Source organism: Oncorhynchus keta, chromosome 27 (assembly GCF_023373465.1).
Source record: "Oncorhynchus keta strain PuntledgeMale-10-30-2019 chromosome 27, Oket_V2, whole genome shotgun sequence".
NCBI classification, from domain to species: Eukaryota; Metazoa; Chordata; class Actinopteri; order Salmoniformes; family Salmonidae; genus Oncorhynchus; species Oncorhynchus keta.
In genome coordinates, this window is record NC_068447.1 from 9,528,521 (window position 1) to 9,548,449 (window position 19,929).

Here is a 19,929-nt window from a genome sequence, read left to right on the forward strand (position 1 = left end):
TTTTTTTTTAGGTTGTCATCGAGTCACTAAAACCTGACAAAACAAATGTACTCCATATTGTTCAATGCCATATCCACATGTCAATTTCATAAACTTGAACCTCAATGCCAATACAAGAATTATACAAATCTAAATAATGATTGTCAAACCTTTCGTACCATAGCAGAGAAATGGTTATGAAGGTTGGTAAAATAATAGCATAAATATTCACATTCCATTGTTTAAATGTAATTACTATTCCTGCTTTACGTCCCCTAAGTGAGGTCAGAGCAGGTAAGCTACTACATAACCCCAATATTTAAATTGAAACACAAATGCTGTACAAACAAAACAGGGCAAATGATAACATTTCAGTTTTCTATGCTAGTCAAAGTGCATTACAAATGCTTATAACAAAGGCATCATTACAGACTTGAAATACAGCTGTGTTGATATCACAGTTTCCAACAGATCAAGTAACTGTGTAGGGACTCGGGAGGGCTACTAAAAGGTGCCTTTGAATATCAACACCAGCATTAGCAGACAACCCTCAGAGGCAAGTCAAAACACATTCATTTACTGAAAAACAAATCTTAACATTTGAATTCTTAATATACACAATTTCCACTTCTATATTATTAAAGTTTACAGACAAGTGTTTAAGTTAAACATACTAAATAAGAGTAGATGCTGTTGCAAACCACAAACAGGGAAGTACAACATTCATTTTTCTCTCCTTTCTGAAGAGCTTCCTGGATGGTCATTACATCGTGTTGCAGATTGTTCATTTAGATTGCACTGGTTGCTTTGTATATATATTCAGAAAGAGGAAATAAACAAGGCAAAATCTTCAGCGCATGTTATGGACACCGCAAACATACAAAATATACATTTGGTAAAGTGTCAGATACTCTTAAATGTACATTACTTGAAGGTCTCATCAGTTTCAAATGACAACTTAATTTTGAAACAATTTAGCAAACTTTCATATGTGCCCCAGTTTCAAATAATCTAAAAAGAAAGTGTGACTAATCTGAATGTGAAAAATCAAGCCTGAGAATTACAAAGCGAAATAGCTAGTAATCAGTTGAAATAAACATAACCTAAGCTACAGATGATCTGAAAATGTAGCTCAAAGTGTTCAAAATAAAACACCATCTAAAAACACACGGTCCCCATTCTCACCCTATTCACATTGAGGCCTTGTGATTCAAAATGGCACCACAATAGATAAATGAAATAAAGTACCTTTTCCCTGGTCTACAGAGCGGCTATTAGTAACAGCTGTGACACCTCATTGTATCACGTTGTACTACATTGAACAATTTGTTCAGTAGATATTCAGACTGGCCTTTTACTGGACTCAATATAGCCACGAAGGGAACAAGTGGGGACAAAGTGGTCAAATATGCGGACTAGCTTCTAACCACAAAACTCTTGTTAGATAAAAATCGAAATAACTCAAAATATATTCTCTCTGAAACTTGAACGATGATCACTTAAACATTCATCATCCATTCAGAGTTCTTTCAAGTATATGTTAAAACGTCTGAGACAACCAATACTGATTAATGCCAGTATGCATTTGAATTTAAAAGACCATAAACCGATGGCCAAGTATTTATCCCCTCTGGATTAAAATATCATTAATTTATGCAGTATAGTAAAGAGCTGCAATAGTAAATACCAGAATAGCATAGCTGAAATACCAGAACAGCATAGAACAGCATCCAATACCAGAACAGTGTAGCATTACCAGAACAGTAGAGCTTCAATACCAGAACAGCATCGACCAGAACAGTATAGAGCTGCAATACCAGAACAGCATAGAGCTCCAATACCAGAATAGCATAGAGCTCCAATACCAGAACAGTATAGAGGTCAATACCAGAACAGTATAGAGTTCAATACCAGAGCAGCATAGAGCTGCAATACCAGAACAGCATTGAGCTTCAATACCAGAACAGTATAGAGTTGCAATACCAGAACAGCATAGAGCTGCAATACCAGAACAGTATAGAGCTGCAATACCAGAACAGCATAGAGCTGCAATACCAGAACAGCATAGAGCTTCAATACCAGAACAGCATAGAGTTGCAATACCAGAACAGTATAGAGCTCCAATACCAGAACAGTATAGAGCTGCAATACCAGAACAGCATAGAGCTCCAATACCAGAACAGCATAGAGCTCCAATACCAGAACAGTATAGAGGTCAATACCAGAACAGTATAGAGTTCCAATACCAGAACAGTATAGAGTTCAGAACAGTGTAGAGTTCTGCAATACCAGAACAGTATAGAGTTCATACCAGAACAGTGAGCTTCCAAACAGTACCAGAACAGTATAGAGTTCCAATACCAGAACAGTGTAGAGTTCATAGAACAGTATAGAGTTCTGAACAGTATAGAGTTTTAATACCAGAACAGTGTAGGGTTCAATAGAACAGTATAGAGTTCTTCAATACCAGAACAGCATAGAGTTCTAATACAGAACAGTATAGAGCCAGAACAGTATAGAGTTCTCCAATACCAGAACAGTATAGAGCTGCAATACCAGAACAGTATAGAGTTCCAATACCAGAACAGTATAGAGTTCCAATACCAGAACAGTATAGAGTCCCAATACCAGAACAGCATAGAGCTCCAATACCAGAACAGCATAGAGCTCCAATACCAGAACAGTATAGAGTTCCAATACCAGAACAGTATAGAGTCCCAATACCAGAACAGTGTAGAGTTCCAATACCAGAACAGTATAGAGTTCCATTACCAGAACAGTAGAGCTTCAATACCAGAACAGTGTAGAGTTCCAATACCAGAACAGTATAGAGTTCTAATACCAGAACAGTATAGAGTTCCAATACCAGAACAGTATAGAGCGTCAATACCAGAACTCACATAAGGTTATGGCTAATAGGAGTAAGGTTGAAGGGAAAGGGGGATACCTAGTCAGTTGAGGTATTAGCTGTGTTGTATATGTCCAGAACCTACTCAATGCCTACCGCATGAATTGTAACAGACTGCTATTGAGATGTCTAAGCCAGTGGCTCGGAGATAATACGCTGCAGTGTCAGTGGAATGTAACTTGCCAATAAAAGTCTTAACAGAGAGAACCCGCAAGAAAACTGTAGTAGAAATAGGGTTTGAGGGTTCCTATTTTGAGCAAATGATTCTGTACCTGTGTGCAAGCTATATGTCAGCCAGTCATATCAAAGAGAGGAAGGAAGCCTTACATTCCTCCTAACAGTATATCAGAATCTGTTTTACACCATTGCATAGAAGCCTATCTCCTGTAGTGATTGGGCGCGTCAGCGAACATGTACTTGAGTCTATACGCTTCAGCCAGGAGAAGGCCCACTTCCTCATTACCCCAGTGGATTGTGGGAAGGTTCTGGAGTAACATGAGAAGACCCTGGAAAGCCAAAGAGACATTTGATGACATTAATACCATGTTTGGAACCGGGTGGGTGGAAGTGTGTAGATAAACCCCGGTGGACCTCAAGTCACAATCTGCAGTGTCATGAACACCGAAATATGCAGATCTGTTTTTAATGAGAGCTTTTCACTGGAGGGGTCAGGTCATACAAAAAAATGTACACATTTTCAAATAGAAAGTACTCGAGTATTGTTCACTCAAACAAATCTCAAGAAAGGATAGAATTAATTGTACCTGAAAATCGACCATGGAGAGGATCTCTTTGCGCCACTCGATCAGGAAAGCAGCACAGACGTAGAGGTGAAAGTGGGAGAAGCCCTCTTGTTCAGCCTGCAGGGATACACGACAGGTCAGCATGTGTAGAACACGTACACATCATCTCTATAAATCACTCAGACATTCAAAACTAAACACAAAGTTTCAATGCAAATATCTATCTATGTGTGTGTCTGTGTGTGTGTGTTTGTGTGTGTGTGTGTGTGTGTGTGTGTGTGTGTGTGTGTGTGTGTGTGTGTGTGTGTGTGTGTGTGTGTGTGTGTGTGTGTGTGTGTGTGTGTGTGTGTGTGTGTGTGTGTGTGTGTGTGTGTGTGTGTGTGTCACCTGATAGGTGTCCCAGAGGCGTATGGTGCAGCGTAAAGGCAGCTCTCTCATCAGCAGGTTGTTCATCCAGCGAAAAGCAAACTGCAGGTACTCCACCTCATACCTCTTAAAGTAGTTGTGTATGTCCTCTGTGAGAGAAAAAGGACACAGTCACACAGCGAGTAGAGAAAACACAGAGAGGATGAAAACGGACCCTGAGGCCATCTGAAAATGATGCGAGACCGGAGATCTACTTTCATATGAATTAAAAGGTAAGATCTCACCTCAGATACACGGTAACAACATGAGGAGATCATATCTCACCATCGATTCTGCTGACCAATTCTTCCAAAGCTTTCACATTGTTCTGAATCCCTGGCTGAGCAAAAGTGTAGTTGTCCTGCACAGATTAAACAACAATATCAACAACACGTCACCAGGAGGATTTTATTTGTGATTGTAAAGGGGAGGGGGAGGGTGTGGGGTTGCTGCTGGAGACAACAGTGGGTCAGAATGAAGACCATAAGAGCAGACACAGAAATATAACTGACTAACATTACTAACCTGTATTCCGTCCAGCAGCTTGGTCATGCACCAGAAACTGTCTGCCTCAATGTTCCTCTGGGTGTTAAGAGGCAGGGAAGCTACGTCAAAATTCTCCACATCCTCCTCTGTGGATGTAAACCCAAACGATCAGTGCACGGTCAGCGAAACACAACCCTACTTCCAGTTCACTGAGGCAGGGGTGTCACTCATTTCTCTGCGGGCCGTATTCGGTCTTCACCGAGATCCTGGGGGCCGCACTTAAAGATGATAATTCTTTCTTGCCGTAAAAATGTGCAAAAAAAAGAAGAAGAGTTTTGGCATTTTCGATGCTCCCTGACTGCCTAGCTTTCGTTTCGATGACTTATCTGGACAGAGTGAAGAGAGTGTACAGTAGATGACTGTTAGGAAGCTGGACAGAGTGAAGAGACTATAGATGACTGTTAGACTATAGATGACTGTTAGATGAAGCTGGACAGAGTGAAGAGAGTGACTGTTAGAAAGCTGGAGTAGATGACTGTTAGGCTGGAAGCTGATGACTGTTAGAAGCTGAAGAGAAGAGACTATAGATGACTGTTAGGAAGCTGGACAGAGTGAAGAGACTATAGATGACTGTTAGGAAGCTGGACAGAGTGAAGAGACTATAGATGACTGTTAGGAAGCTGGACAGAGTGAAGAGACTATAGATGACTGTTAGGAAGCTGGACAGAGTGAAGAGACTATAGATGACTGTTAGGAAGCTGGACAGAGTGAAGAGACTATAGATGACTGTTAGGAAGCTGGACAGAGTGAAGAGACTATAGATGACTGTTAGGAATCTGGACAGAGTGAAGAGACTGTAAATGTAGCTCCATTATCATTTCTACAGTTTCCATTTGGTTTTAGTAATTTCAATGTCGATTGAGACCGTTTTCCCGGGAGGGATACAAAGAAAAAGTATTACTCAAACCCAATTAAATTCACCCCATGGGTGGTTTGATAAAAAAAATATATATATTTGAGTTTGGGTAAGGGATGCTGACTGGTTTGTAAATGCTGACCAATAACCAGACAGGAAAAATGTATGCTTTAATCCTTCTGTATGTAATATAAAACAAGATAATTGGACACCCTTTCAAGAGGATTCAGAGGTCATTTTCCTTTCATATGGACAAGCCTCATCTGGTTGGACAGAAATCTATGACCCCCACCAGAGGAGGCTCTTGGGAAGAGCTATAAGAGGACAGGCACATTGTAATGGCAGGAATGGAATAAATGACACATGGTTTCTATAGGTTTGATGTGTTTGATACCATTCAATTTATTCCATGCCAGCCATTACACTGAGCCCGTCCTCCTCTACAGGTATAGGATCTTAATTTGATCGCTTTTGTTGCTGAGAATTGTTTACTGCACAGGAGGAAATTGCAAACTTGTAGTGTATTCGTGGGTTAAAATAGCTTCTAAAGTTTGTAATTTCCACTTTAAAATGTCAAGACTTGATTTGCCCTTACAAAAAATGTATCAAACCATACAAAAACATCCTTATCCTCCAGCCAAACATACCAACAAATTCGGAGAGGAAGACAACAAAGAATGGAGTGACCAAGTCATTGATTCCCTGGACGTAGCCACTGGCTGGATGGCGGATAGCCCAGATGAAGAGGATCCTCTCAAACACCTAATTGAACACATGAAGGCACAGACAGGACAGGAATCAATGCAAAGTTAAATGTCATGTCTATTACGTTGTAACAAAACTTCTCTCCAGAATATCAAAAAGAGGAATTGGCAGACTGTCCATCCAAGCCAGGCAACTAGTATGAAGACCTGAGAGAGAGAAGCTCACCTCTTGCACAGTGGGCTGCTGGAAAAGTGGAATTAGTGGGTTTGTCCTCGGAATATCGATGTGGATCTGTGGAAACAAAGCACGGGCTACTTAAACACTGACTCCCGACAGTAGACAGGGATACTTAAACACTGACTCACTACAGTAGACAGGGATACTTAAACCCTGACTCACTACAGTAGACAGGGCTACTTAAACACTGACTCACTACAGTAGGCAGGGCTACTTAAACACTGACTCACTACAGTAGGCAGGGCTACTTAAACACTGAGTCACTACAGTAGGCAGGGCTACTTAAACACTGACTCACAACAGTAGACAGGGCTACTTAAACCCTGACTCACTACAGTAGACAGGGCTACTTAAACACTGACTCACTACAGTAGGCAGGGCTACTTAAACACTGACTCACAACAGTAGACAGGGCTACTTAAACACTGACTCCCGACAGTAGACAGGGATACTTAAACACTGACTCACTACAGTAGACAGGGATACTTAAACACTGACTCACTACAGTAGACAGGGATACTTAAACACTGACTCACTACAGTAGACAGGGATACTTAAACACTGACTCACTACAGTAGACAGGGATACTTAAACACTGACTCACTACAGTAGACAGGGATACTTAAACACTGACTCACTACAGTAGACAGGGATACTTAAACACTGACTCACTATAGTAGACAGGGATACTTAAACACTGACTCACTACAGTAGACAGGGCCAATTAAACACTGACTCACTACAGTAGACATATTCTACTTAAACACTGACTCACTACAGTAGACAGGGCTACTTAAACACTGACTCACTACAGTAGACATATTCTACTTAAACACTGACTCACTACAGTAGACATATTCTACTTAAAAACTGACTCACTACAGTAGACATATTCTACTTAAACACTGACTCACTACAGTAGACATATTCTACTTAAACACTTACTCACTACAGTAGACATATTCTACTTAAACCCTGACTCACTACAGTAGACAGGGCTACTTAAACACTGACTCACTACAGTAGACATATTCTACTTAAACCCTGACTCACTACAGTAGAAAGGGCTACTTAAACCCTGACTCACTACAGTAGACAGGGCTACTTAAACCCTGACTCACTACAGTAGGCAGGGCTACTTAAACACTGACTCACTACAGTAGACATATTCTACTTAAACCCTGACTCACTACAGTAGACAGGGCTACTTAAACACTGACTCACTACAGTAGGCATATTCTACTTAAACACTGACTCACTACAGTAGGCAGGGCTACTTAAACACTGACTCACTACAGTAGAAAGGGCTACTTAAACCCTGACTCACTACAGTAGACAGGGCTACTTAAACCCTGACTCACTACAGTAGGCAGGGCTACTTAAACACTGACTCACTACAGTAGACAGGGCTACTTAAACACTGACTCACTACAGTAGACATATTCTACTTAAACACTGACTCACTACAGTAGACAGGGATACTTAAACACTGACTCACTACAGTAGACATATTCTACTTAAACCCTGACTCACTACAGTAGACATATTCTACTTAAACACTGACTCACTACAGTAGACATATTCTACTTAAACACTGACTCACTACAGTAGACAGGGCTACTTAAACACTGACTCACTACAGTAGACATATTCTACTTAAACCCTGACTCACTACAGTAGACAGGGCTACTTAAACACTGACTCACTACAGTAGGCATATTCTACTTAAAAACTGACTCACTACAGTAGACAGGGCTACTTAAACACTGACTCACTACAGTAGACAGGGCTACTTAAACACTGACTCACTACAGTAGGCATATTCTACTTAAACCCTGACTCACTACAGTAGGCAGGGCTACTTAAACACTGACTCACTACAGTAGACAGGGCTACTTAAACACTGACTCACTACAGTAGACAGGGCTACTTAAACACTGACTCACTACAGTAGACATATTCTACTTAAACCCTGACTCACTACAGTAGACAGGGCTACTTAAACCCTGACTCACTACAGTAGACATATTCTACTTAAACCCTGACTCACTACAGTAGACATATTCTAGACTTAAACACTGACTCACTACAGTAGACATATTCTACTTAAACACTGACTCACTACAGTAGACAGGGCTACTTAAACACTGACTCACTACAGTAGACATATTCTACTTAAACCCTGACTCACTACAGTAGACAGGGCTACTTAAACACTGACTCACTACAGTAGGCATATTCTACTTAAACACTGACTCACTACAGTAGGCAGGGCTACTTAAACACTGACTCACTACAGTAGACAGGGCTACTTAAACACTGACTCACTACAGTAGGCATATTCTACTTAAACCCTGACTCACTACAGTAGGCAGGGCTACTTAAACACTGACTCACTACAGTAGACAGGGCTACTTAAACACTGACTCACTACAGTAGGCAGGGCTACTTAAACCCTGACTCACTACAGTAGACAGGGCTACTTAAACACTGACTCACTACAGTAGACATATTCTACTTAAACACTGACTCACTACAGTAGACATATTCTACTTAAACCCTGACTCACTACAGTAGACAGGGCTACTTAAACACTGACTCACTACAGTAGACATATTCTACTTAAACCCTGACTCACTACAGTAGAAAGGGCTACTTAAACCCTGACTCACTACAGTAGACAGGGCTACTTAAACCCTGACTCACTACAGTAGGCAGGGCTACTTAAACACTGACTCACTACAGTAGACATATTCTACTTAAACCCTGACTCACTACAGTAGACAGGGCTACTTAAACACTGACTCACTACAGTAGGCATATTCTACTTAAACACTGACTCACTACAGTAGGCAGGGCTACTTAAACACTGACTCACTACAGTAGACAGGGCTACTTAAACACTGACTCACTACAGTAGACATATTCTACTTAAACACTGACTCACTACAGTAGACAGGGATACTTAAACACTGACTCACTACAGTAGACATATTCTACTTAAACCCTGACTCACTACAGTAGACATATTCTACTTAAACACTGACTCACTACAGTAGACATATTCTACTTAAACACTGACTCACTACAGTAGACAGGGCTACTTAAACACTGACTCACTACAGTAGACATATTCTACTTAAACCCTGACTCACTACAGTAGACAGGGCTACTTAAACACTGACTCACTACAGTAGGCATATGCTACTTAAAAACTGACTCACTACAGTAGACAGGGCTACTTAAACACTGACTCACTACAGTAGACAGGGCTACTTAAACACTGACTCACTACAGTAGGCATATTCTACTTAAACCCTGACTCACTACAGTAGGCAGGGCTACTTAAACACTGACTCACTACAGTAGACAGGGCTACTTAAACACTGACTCACTACAGTAGACAGGGCTACTTAAACACTGACTCACTACAGTAGACATATTCTACTTAAACCCTGACTCACTACAGTAGACAGGGCTACTTAAACCCTGACTCACTACAGTAGACATATTCTACTTAAACCCTGACTCACTACAGTAGACATATTCTACTTAAACACTGACTCACTACAGTAGACATATTCTACTTAAACACTGACTCACTACAGTAGACAGGGCTACTTAAACACTGACTCACTACAGTAGACATATTCTACTTAAACCCTGACTCACTACAGTAGACAGGGCTACTTAAACACTGACTCACTACAGTAGGCATATTCTACTTAAAAACTGACTCACTACAGTAGACAGGGCTACTTAAACACTGACTCACTACAGTAGACAGGGCTACTTAAACACTGACTCACTACAGTAGGCATATTCTACTTAAACCCTGACTCACTACAGTAGGCAGGGCTACTTAAACACTGACTCACTACAGTAGACAGGGCTACTTAAACACTGACTCACTACAGTAGGCAGGGCTACTTAAACCCTGACTCACTACAGTAGACAGGGCTACTTAAACACTGACTCACTACAGTAGACATATTCTACTTAAACACTGACTCACTACAGTAGACATATTCTACTTAAAAACTGACTCACTACAGTAGACAGGGCTACTTAAACACTGACTCACTACAGTAGACAGGGATACTTAAACACTGACTCACTACAGTAGACATATTCTACTTAAACACTGACTCACTACAGTAGACAGGGCTACTTAAACACTGACTCACTACAGTAGACAGGGCTACTTAAACACTGACTCACTACAGTAGGCATATTCTACTTAAAAACTGACTCACAACAGTAGACAGGGCTACTTAAACACTGACTCACAACAGTAGACAGGGATACTTAAACACTGACTCACTACAGTAGACAGGGCTACTGAAACAAGGACTCACTACAGTAGACATATTCTACTTAAACACTGACTCACTACAGTCGGCATATTCTACTTCAAAATTGACTCACTACAGTAGGCATATTCTACTTAAACCCTGACTCACTACAGTAGGCAGGGCTACTTAAACACTGACTCACTACAGTAGACAGGGCTACTTAAACACTGACTCACTACAGTAGGCAGGGCTACTTAAACCCTGACTCACTACAGTAGACAGGGCTACTTAAACACTGACTCACTACAGTAGACATATTCTACTTAAACACTGACTCACTACAGTAGACATATTCTACTTAAAAACTGACTCACTACAGTAGACAGGGCTACTTAAACACTGACTCACTACAGTAGACAGGGATACTTAAACACTGACTCACTACAGTAGACATATTCTACTTAAACACTGACTCACTACAGTAGACAGGGCTACTTAAACACTGACTCACTACAGTAGACAGGGCTACTTAAACACTGACTCACTACAGTAGGCATATTCTACTTAAAAACTGACTCACAACAGTAGACAGGGCTACTTAAACACTGACTCACAACAGTAGACAGGGATACTTAAACACTGACTCACTACAGTAGACAGGGCTACTGAAACAAGGACTCACTACAGTAGACATATTCTACTTAAACACTGACTCACTACAGTCGGCATATTCTACTTCAAAATTGACTCACTACAGTAGGCATATCCTACTTAAACACTGACTCACCAGAGTGGGTAGCATTGGTTGTTAGGATTTAGTGCTTTGATGACTCATGTATTACCTGTCTATATGTGTCTTTGTAAGTTTCGTCTGTCCTGGAGTGGTAATACTGTTCAATGAAGCCAAAGTACTCGTCTCTCTTCCTCTTCAGCACCAGATCTCTGCGCTCCATGTTGGCTGGGAGGTAACCCTACCATGACAGAGAGGACGACAATGAAAGAGAAGAAAAGAGGATATTCTCTTGAAGATGTGAACAGTACCGGAACAGGGTAGAAGAGTGATACGAGTCAAGGGTCAATACTACAGTAAAGATTATGTAGATCGTATCTCAACAAATACCCAATGTGTGTGCAGTTGTCATATATAATACACTTAGTGTACAAAACATTAAGAACACCTGCTCTTTCCATGACACAGACTGACCAGGTGAATCCAGGTGAAAGCTTTGATCGTTTATTGATGTCTCTTGTTAAATCCACTTCAATCAGTGTAGATGAAGGGGAGGAGACTTGAGACATGGATTGTGTCTGTGTGCCATTCAGAGGGTGAGTGGGCAACACAAAATGTTTAACTGCCTTTGGGTATGGTAGTAGGTGGCAGGTGCACCGGTTCGTGTCAAGAACTGCAACGCTGCTGGGTTTTTCACGCTCAACAGTTTCCCGTGAGTATCAAAAATGGTCCACCACCTAAAGGACATCCAGCCAACTTGACACAACTGTGTGAAGCATTGGAGTCAACATGGGCCAGCATCTCTGTGGAACGCTTTCGACACATTGTAGAGTCCATGCACTGACAAATTGAGACTGCTCTGAGGGCAAAAGGTGTGTGGGGGGGGTCAATCGTCATACTCCTTGTGTGTGATCTTCTGCCTAGTCAAAGGTCATCATGGTACTTACAGAGAGCAAGTCAAAGGTCATCATGGTACTTACAGAGAGCAAGTCAAAGGTCATCATGGTACTTACAGAGAGGAAGTCAAAGGTCATCATGGTACATACAGAGGGAAGTCAAAGGTCATCATGGTACATACAGAGAGGAAGTCAAAGGTCATCATGGTACTTACAGAGAGGAGCCTCCATGTAATGGGCCTCACTTCTCGTGGAATACCTGACCAGCTGTGCTTCCGGAGCTCCTCTGTGGATCACAAGGACCAGGAGATAGAATGAGAATACAGTACATACATTGTAAACACAACATTGGCCTTGTATTAGTTATTTCAATCTATAAGGTGCAGTTTATTCTCACCAAGGTCGGTGTTAGGACAGGACAGAAGGTATTTGAATTTGTCCAATCGGCTCTTGTCTCGCACTGTCATGATTGGGGCCCCCGAAGAATTTTGGTCAGAGATTCTGGCGACTAACGGGATGATAGGACGAACTGGGAGAGACTGTTGCTTCTGCAGGGTGGAGCGCACTGTGGAGGAAGAGACCCAGAGTGGAGGATGATGGGACAAGTCGCAGAGAGCAGACTATCAACCATATCAGTTTTTAGTTGATAATGAGAAGTATCTTTAATACATCCACATGGGATATGATCACTAAATGCAAAGACATGTTTCCTAAAATACACCCCACCCCTGACTTTAGTGTCCAGTGTCCACATCACCTGTATTGGTGTTGAGCTGGGCCTCACTGCTGGACTTCACCACCACTCTGTCATTGATCTGTCCACAGTTTGCGTCCTCCTCCTGCTGAAGACAGCCCTCTGCTGTTGGGGGAGCCAGCCGGTCTGCAGGCCCCATGTCTGGCTCCCTGGTGGTGTCACTGGGTTGTTGTAAAGGGAGAGGAGGCACCTGGTGCACGGAGTGCAGGGTGGACGGGAGAGATGAGGGGTGAATGGGAGCTGACAAGTCCTCATCGTCCTCGTCATCAATGTCCCAGGCGTCGTTGGTGCTACGGGCAAATTCGTGGAAACTGGATGCTTTTTTAGACTTGAGATTGTTTCCCTTGGGAGTGTCTTTAGGAAACCTGCAGAGAGAAAAAGGGTGAGGAAAAAAATGTAATCCACATGTCACTGATACAATGAAGATACCATTGAGTAGCTGCAGCACTCTCATGGTAAAGACAAGACGATGCATTGACAACATACAATATAAAAAGGAACAGCTGACCAAATGGCATAAAAAAGGCCAACAACAAAACAAATAGCGTAAAAAGAAAGACCGATGTGTTACGCTTCAAAACACACCGACGGCGTCGTTACGCACAACAGCATCATCTGGATGTGTCTACAACACACGTTCCAACGTTCACCTCCTGCTCTACAGCGGACACTTTGACTGCACACAGAGTTCGATAAATCCATTGTGTGTGTGTGTGTGTGTGTGTGTGTGTGTGTGTGTGTGTGTGTGTGTGTGTGTGTGTGTGTGTGTGCACCACACCGAACGCGCACTGCAACTGCCTCTGCAACGCGCAATGCTGCAAGGCAAACGCAGCGTTTCATTGGAAATGAATGTAATTCTGGTGTACCAACAAAACAAAAAAAATGCAATGATGCTGTCGGTGTGTTTGGAATCGTTAACGTGGCACAATCAAACCAACAGTGCCATTCTCATCCACACATGTTCAAGGGCTTTTGGCAATATAGACACGAACATCCACGATCTAAAGTAAGCATACAAATAGAAATAAAACATTTTTAAAATGCTGAATGAAGGGTGAAAAAGAATCCCTGCGGGCTGCATGCAGAGCACTTACGTGCGGTGGATTCTGGGGTCAAGGGGAGGATGCTGTGCTCCATAAACTGGCTGTATACTGTAGAGGAGAAAGAGCAGTGGCCTAGCAGCACTTCACTGGGAGCACGTGGGCTCACTGAGGCCTCTTTTCATTGACAATGTTGGCCATTATAGCGGACTCATTATGAATTTGCCAGGTTCATAAAGCATAGACTCCCCAGAGCAACCACTATGGGCAGACAGAAGACTTCATTTTTTCTTATCCCCCCCCCTCAAATATGAACCTATTCTCTTCGGGTTTTGGAAAATGGTACAGTAGGAGTACAGCTGTAACACATTATGTGACGTGAGGCGAGAGCCTTAGTGATGCCCCATGGAGAGTAATCCACTCACCACCGATCTGATGATGCTACAAGACCTGAGAGCTGCAACACACGGTCCAACGGCCCCCCGTGTGTCTGTCTCCCTTTGTGTTTCTGACGTGAACCAAGCTCGATTGGAGAAGAAATAGCCCTACTGTTGTAGATGACTAAATTAGTCAAGTTACTGGATCTTTAAAACGGCAATCAGCAGTTAAAACAAGAACAATGCCTCACTGTGTCGGTAAGAAGATGAGGGATGGGGCTGGAGAAATGTACCCACTCTTAAATTCAAGGACTGACTATCGATTATATCAACATTATAGTTTTAACCATGAGGCAATACATTTTAATGCTATACAGTATAAGTAAAAACAAAAATATATATCTATATGTAGCAACTGCAGATTGCCTCTTTAACACAATAATAGCTCATGTTGTAGTAAAGTGGCTCATCAGCTGGGTCTTAGGAGGATATTGTAGGATATCGACATGATCTAGTAACCTTTTAGTAGACTATTCATTTGTACAATGGCAATAACCCTGTCTGGTTGGTATCTCATAACAGCTTATTACATAGCTTGTTCTGTCAGGGATTGGGAAAAATGTTACTTCCTGTTCTTGGCCCTAGTGTTTGCATTGTGGCTACCACCAAAGACAACACCCAATCCTTAGAGACCACTCACATTACCTTGGCACCTGCCTCCAGAGATGAGACACATTGTGTCAATTTCTGTCAATTTTCCCAGCCATAAAGAGGTTCCACAAGAAAGGCCATATGCCAATCTATTTGGTAATGCTGTATTGGGGACGTTTCTGAAGTATTTTCTCAGTCTTTCCTGCTTATCCTAGATGTCAACATTCACCCATTACAGACCACCTGACATGCTGTGTGGACATATGGTAGCCAAGACAAAGGCATGAAGATTACCTCATGAGCTCCAATGTGCAACAAAGACCACCACTTCCGTATTGCCTAAAGGGAAGGTTTATGTTTATTGTCATGAGTCTTGTCCTGGAGGCAGAACTGAGCGATTCCCCCATAGAACAGCTGCAAAGTCTAAATTGGCTATACTGTAAAAATGTATGAAAACAAGAAAAAAGCTTTTTGGACTTAATTTAAGGTTAGGGTTAGTTATTAGGTTTAGCAGTGTGGTTAGGTTTAAAATACGATTGTATGACTTTGTGGCTGTGCCAGCTAGTGACCACTCTGCAGAGCGGCCCCCAGAACAAGATTCATGGCGAAAAATGATAACCTGCGCACAACGGCTTCATAAACTAGCTATCTATCAAACAAGGTTAAGCATGTGTTTTTATTAACATTTAATGACACTGTAATTACGCAAAACCAACGCTACGATGCCCACTAAAATACAGAGTTAACTCATTATCAGAATACACATTTATAATCTTTAAAAAATCACGAAAGATTATTCATCATTACCGAGAGGGAGAACTGAAACATACCTTCCTGGAACCTTCGCGCTTTTCCTCCAGAAAGGAATTATGTTGTCGGTGGCCATGCTCGGTTAATGCAAATCCCCTCAGTCTAACACGGCGCGCAGTTCTACAAATGTACAAAGCATTGGAGAAGATTTTAGCGTTTCAGATTCGATATACTAAACCGGCTTGTCTTTGCAGCAACCAACAGTAAAAGTTTTGACGTGTGTCAATAATGTCCTTTTGTTGCAATTGCCGATACCGTATAATACAGAACGGTGGAGGTCGCCATCTTGGAGTACATTAACATGGACGTGTGATTGGCGGACGGGTCTAACAGGTGCATAGACACTTACCAATAGGAATACTATAGCGAAAGAAAGTCAACCTTCTCTGAACACGCGTCTTCCATCATGTTATAATTAAGTAATAAGGCCGGAGGAGGTGTGGTATATGGCCAATATACCACGGCTAAGGGCTGTTCTTTGTCACAATGCAACTCTGAGTGCCTGCATACAGCCCTTAGCTGTGGTACATTAGCCATATACCACAAACCCCCGAGGTACCATATTGCTATTATAAACTGGTTACCAACTTAATTAGAAAAGTAACAATAAATGTTTTGGCATACCCCTGGTATACCACAGCTTTCAGCCAATCAGCATTCAGGTCCTCGAACCACCCAGTTTTTAAATTATATTAAAAGCTGGGTGGTTTGAGCCCTGAATGCTGATTGGCTGACAGACGCAGTATATCAGACCGTATACCACGGGTATGACAAAACATGTATTTTTAGTGCTCTAATTACATTGGTAGCCAGTTTATAATAGCAATAAGGCGCCTCAGGGGTTTATAGTACATGGCCAATATACCACGGCTAAGATCCAGGCACTTATGCGTTGCGTCACGCATAAGAACATCCATTAGCCGTGGTATATTGGCCATATACCACGCCTCCTCGGGCCTTACTGCTTAAACATGCAACAGTTTAGATAAAGGGGGAAACAAACATTTGGCTTTGTTATTATTACTGTATAATAATATTAAACGAGCAAGCCTACTGAGGCCTACCCTCGGCCAGTTATCAACAATGCATTTTTTGACAACGTCATGTTTGAATCTGTCCATAGGTCTTACCATCCATTCATACTGTACACAGTTTGGGATTATAACCTGTAAAGAGTTGTTATTATAGGCTAATGACTCTATGCTCTGCTAATCTGCTAGGCCCACTGTGTAGGTGTAGATCAGATATAGCTCACACGGAAGTGATTACATCATACATTGCCACATTCTGCTGAAGTCTAAAAAGGTTTATCAGATTTGTTTATGGTCAGATTTGGTAAGTTAGATTGTGAAATTGATAGAAATACAAGGCTATTGCTTCTAGATATATCACTAATAAGATGATGCTTTATGCTAAATGGTTATTACTTTGTAAGGGACGGTGTTATTTTTCCAAACAGAAACAAAACAGCATCAGTCTCTCCCCTAGAAGTTTTTTCAGCAGTGGGGGCAAGGGTAAAAAAAACACAGATTTTATGCCTTTTTAGCTGTGCCAGCTAGGGTGGGGTAGGGGGGTACATTGTTACTAGTGATAGCGCAATGACATGCTAGCTGTCATTGAGCCAACGACTATCCATTTAAAAGTGTGTCTTGGCACAAATATATACAGTGCCAGTCAAAAGTTTGGACACACCTACTCATTCCAGGGTTTTTCTTTGTTTTTGACTTTTTTTCTACATTCTAGAATAACAGTGAAGACATCAAAAATATGACACATATGGAATCATGTAGTAAACAATATATTTTATATTTGAGATTCTTCAAAGTAGCCACCGTCTGCCTTGATGACAGCTTTGCACACTATTGGCATTCTCTCAACCAGCTTTACCTGGAATGCTTTTCCAACAGTCTTTAAGAAGTTCTCACATGTACTGAGCACTTGTTGGCAGATTTTCCTTCGACTGCAGTCCAACACATCCCACACCATCTCAATTAGGTTGAGGTTGGGTGATTGAGGATGCCACATCATCTGATGCAGCACTCCACTCTCCTTCTTGGTCATATAGCCCTTACACAGCCTGGAGGTGTGTTGGGTCATTGTCCTGTTGAAAAACAAATGATAGTCCCACTTTGTGCAAACCAGATGGAATGGTGTATCCCTGCAGAATACTGTGGAAGCCATGCTGGTTAAGTGTGCCTTGAATTCTAAATAAATCATAGACAATGTCACCAGCCAAGCAACCCCACACCAACACACCTCCTCCTCCATGCTTCACGGTGGGAACCACACATGCGGAGATCATCCATTCACCTACTCTGCGTCTCACAGCGCTTGGGACCAAAAATCTCAAATTTGGACTCATCAGACCAAAGGACAGATTTCCACCTGTCTCATGTCCATTGCTTGTGTTTCTTGGCCCAAGCAAGTCTATTCTTATTATGGTGTTGTTTAGTGATGGTTTCTTTGCAGCAATTTGACCATGAAGGCCTGATTCACGCAGTCTCCTCTGAACAGTCGATGTTGAGATGTGTCTGTTATTTGAACTCTGTGAAGAATTTATTTGGGCTGCAATTTCTGAGGCTGGGAACTCTAATGAACTTATCCTCTGCAGCAGAGGTACTTCTGGGTCTTCCTTTCCTGTGGCGGTCCTCATGAGAGCCAGTTTCATCATAGCGCTTTCAAAGTTCTTGAGATTTTCCCGATTGACTGACCTTGACGTTTTAAAGTAATGATGGACTGTCGTTTCTCTTTGCTTATTTGAGCTGTTCTTGTCATAATATAGACTTGGTCTTATACCAAATAGGACTATCTTCTGTATATCAACACTACCTTAACACAACACAACTGATTGGCTCAAACGCATTAAAAAGGAAAGAAATTCCACATAGGAACTTTTAACAAGGCACACCTGTTATTTGAAATGTCTCCCAGGTGACTACCTCATGAAGCTGGTTGAGAGAATGCCAAGAGTGTGCAAAGCCGTCATCAAGGCAAAGGGTGTCTACTCTGAAGAATATAAAATCCAAAATATATTTTGATTTGTTTAACACTTTTTTTTTAGTTAATATAGGATTCCATATGTGTTATTTCATAGTTTTGATGTCTTCACTATTATTCTACAACATAGAAAATAGTAAAATGAAAAATAAATTAAACGGTGTCCAAACTTTTGACTAGTACTGTATTATCTAAAAAAAAATGACATGATATTATTCTACAGCAGTGGGCCTCCGCTGCTAAATGAATATAGGGGAAACACTGAGCATCAGTTGCATTGACTTTGATTATTACAAAGCAAAAAAACACTCATTTGTTGACCTGGTCCCCCATTTCCAGGTTCTGCATTGTGTTCTTATTACCACAAGAGGGCAGACATTTACTGATGGTGAGTAGCTGTGAGCTTTCTAGAAACCGGATGAACCACTCTATTTACTGTAGATTGTTGATATGCCAAATCGTTTTCTAGATTTTGTTTTTGGCTTGGGTAGCTCAGTCGTCACACACTTAATTTTGTTTGCTCCGAGATCATAGCAGTGTAAGCCAGTGAAAGTAAATAGTGTGTAGATTAGTGTTACTCAGAGTTATTAGGCTATTGTTAATTCCATTTCCTTTAATACAGCATAATGTTTCTCAATGGCTTTCACAAAACATGTAAATTACAATGCTCTTTTATATTTAAATGTAGGGAAATGAGAATTGTGCATACATAAATAAGCTGGTCTTTCCACATCACCTTATATTTGAATGTCAGGTAGACTCCTCCATCTGTTTGCTTAGGGAAATGTCAGGTAGACTCCTCTGTCTGGTTGCTTAGGGAAATCACTGCAATCTTCCTCTTCTTTCCTTTCTTCTGTTGACGGGCTTCAACTGGCAAAATGCAGGTAGACTGTTTTTACTACCTACTGTATTATGTTTTCTGTAATAACTGTTTATTTATCGGACACAGTGAGAAGAGTAGCGTAATGTGTTTGTCATGTGTGTTTTAGGGTAATTTATA

At 41.4% G+C, this 19,929-nt stretch overlaps 1 protein-coding gene and 1 long non-coding RNA gene across 5 annotated transcripts; one reads left to right on the forward strand and one right to left on the reverse strand.

Moving 5' to 3' along the window:
• Positions 1-1,774: 1,774 nt before the first annotated feature.
• LOC127912424 (uncharacterized) lies at positions 1,775-2,746 on the forward strand. 2 transcript variants are annotated; one of them, XR_008082442.1, is made up of 3 exons: positions 1,775-1,952; positions 2,002-2,193; positions 2,599-2,746. It is a non-coding gene; the product is annotated as an uncharacterized LOC127912424 (long non-coding RNA). The 2 variants fall into 2 exon arrangements; XR_008082441.1 differs by having other exon boundaries at positions 2,050-2,193.
• On the reverse strand, positions 2,509-16,257 carry LOC118379114 (TBC1 domain family member 22B-like). 3 transcript variants are annotated; one of them, XM_052481593.1, is made up of 13 exons: positions 15,953-16,257; positions 14,149-14,205; positions 13,058-13,419; positions 12,698-12,865; positions 12,516-12,586; positions 11,517-11,645; positions 6,368-6,433; positions 6,085-6,199; positions 4,561-4,667; positions 4,321-4,396; positions 4,018-4,145; positions 3,652-3,747; positions 2,509-3,393 (listed from the first exon to the last, which is right to left on the reverse strand). In XM_052481593.1, exons 1-13 carry the CDS (start codon positions 16,006-16,008, stop codon positions 3,265-3,267), a joined length of 1,560 nt encoding a protein of 519 aa, XP_052337553.1. In that variant the 5' UTR covers positions 16,009-16,257; the 3' UTR covers positions 2,509-3,264. The 3 variants fall into 3 exon arrangements, with proteins under 3 accessions (XP_052337553.1, XP_052337554.1, XP_052337555.1); XM_052481594.1 differs by lacking the exon at positions 15,953-16,257 and adding an exon at positions 15,417-15,457; XM_052481595.1 differs by lacking the exon at positions 14,149-14,205 and having other exon boundaries at positions 15,953-16,253.
• Positions 16,258-19,929: the final 3,672 nt, after the last annotated feature.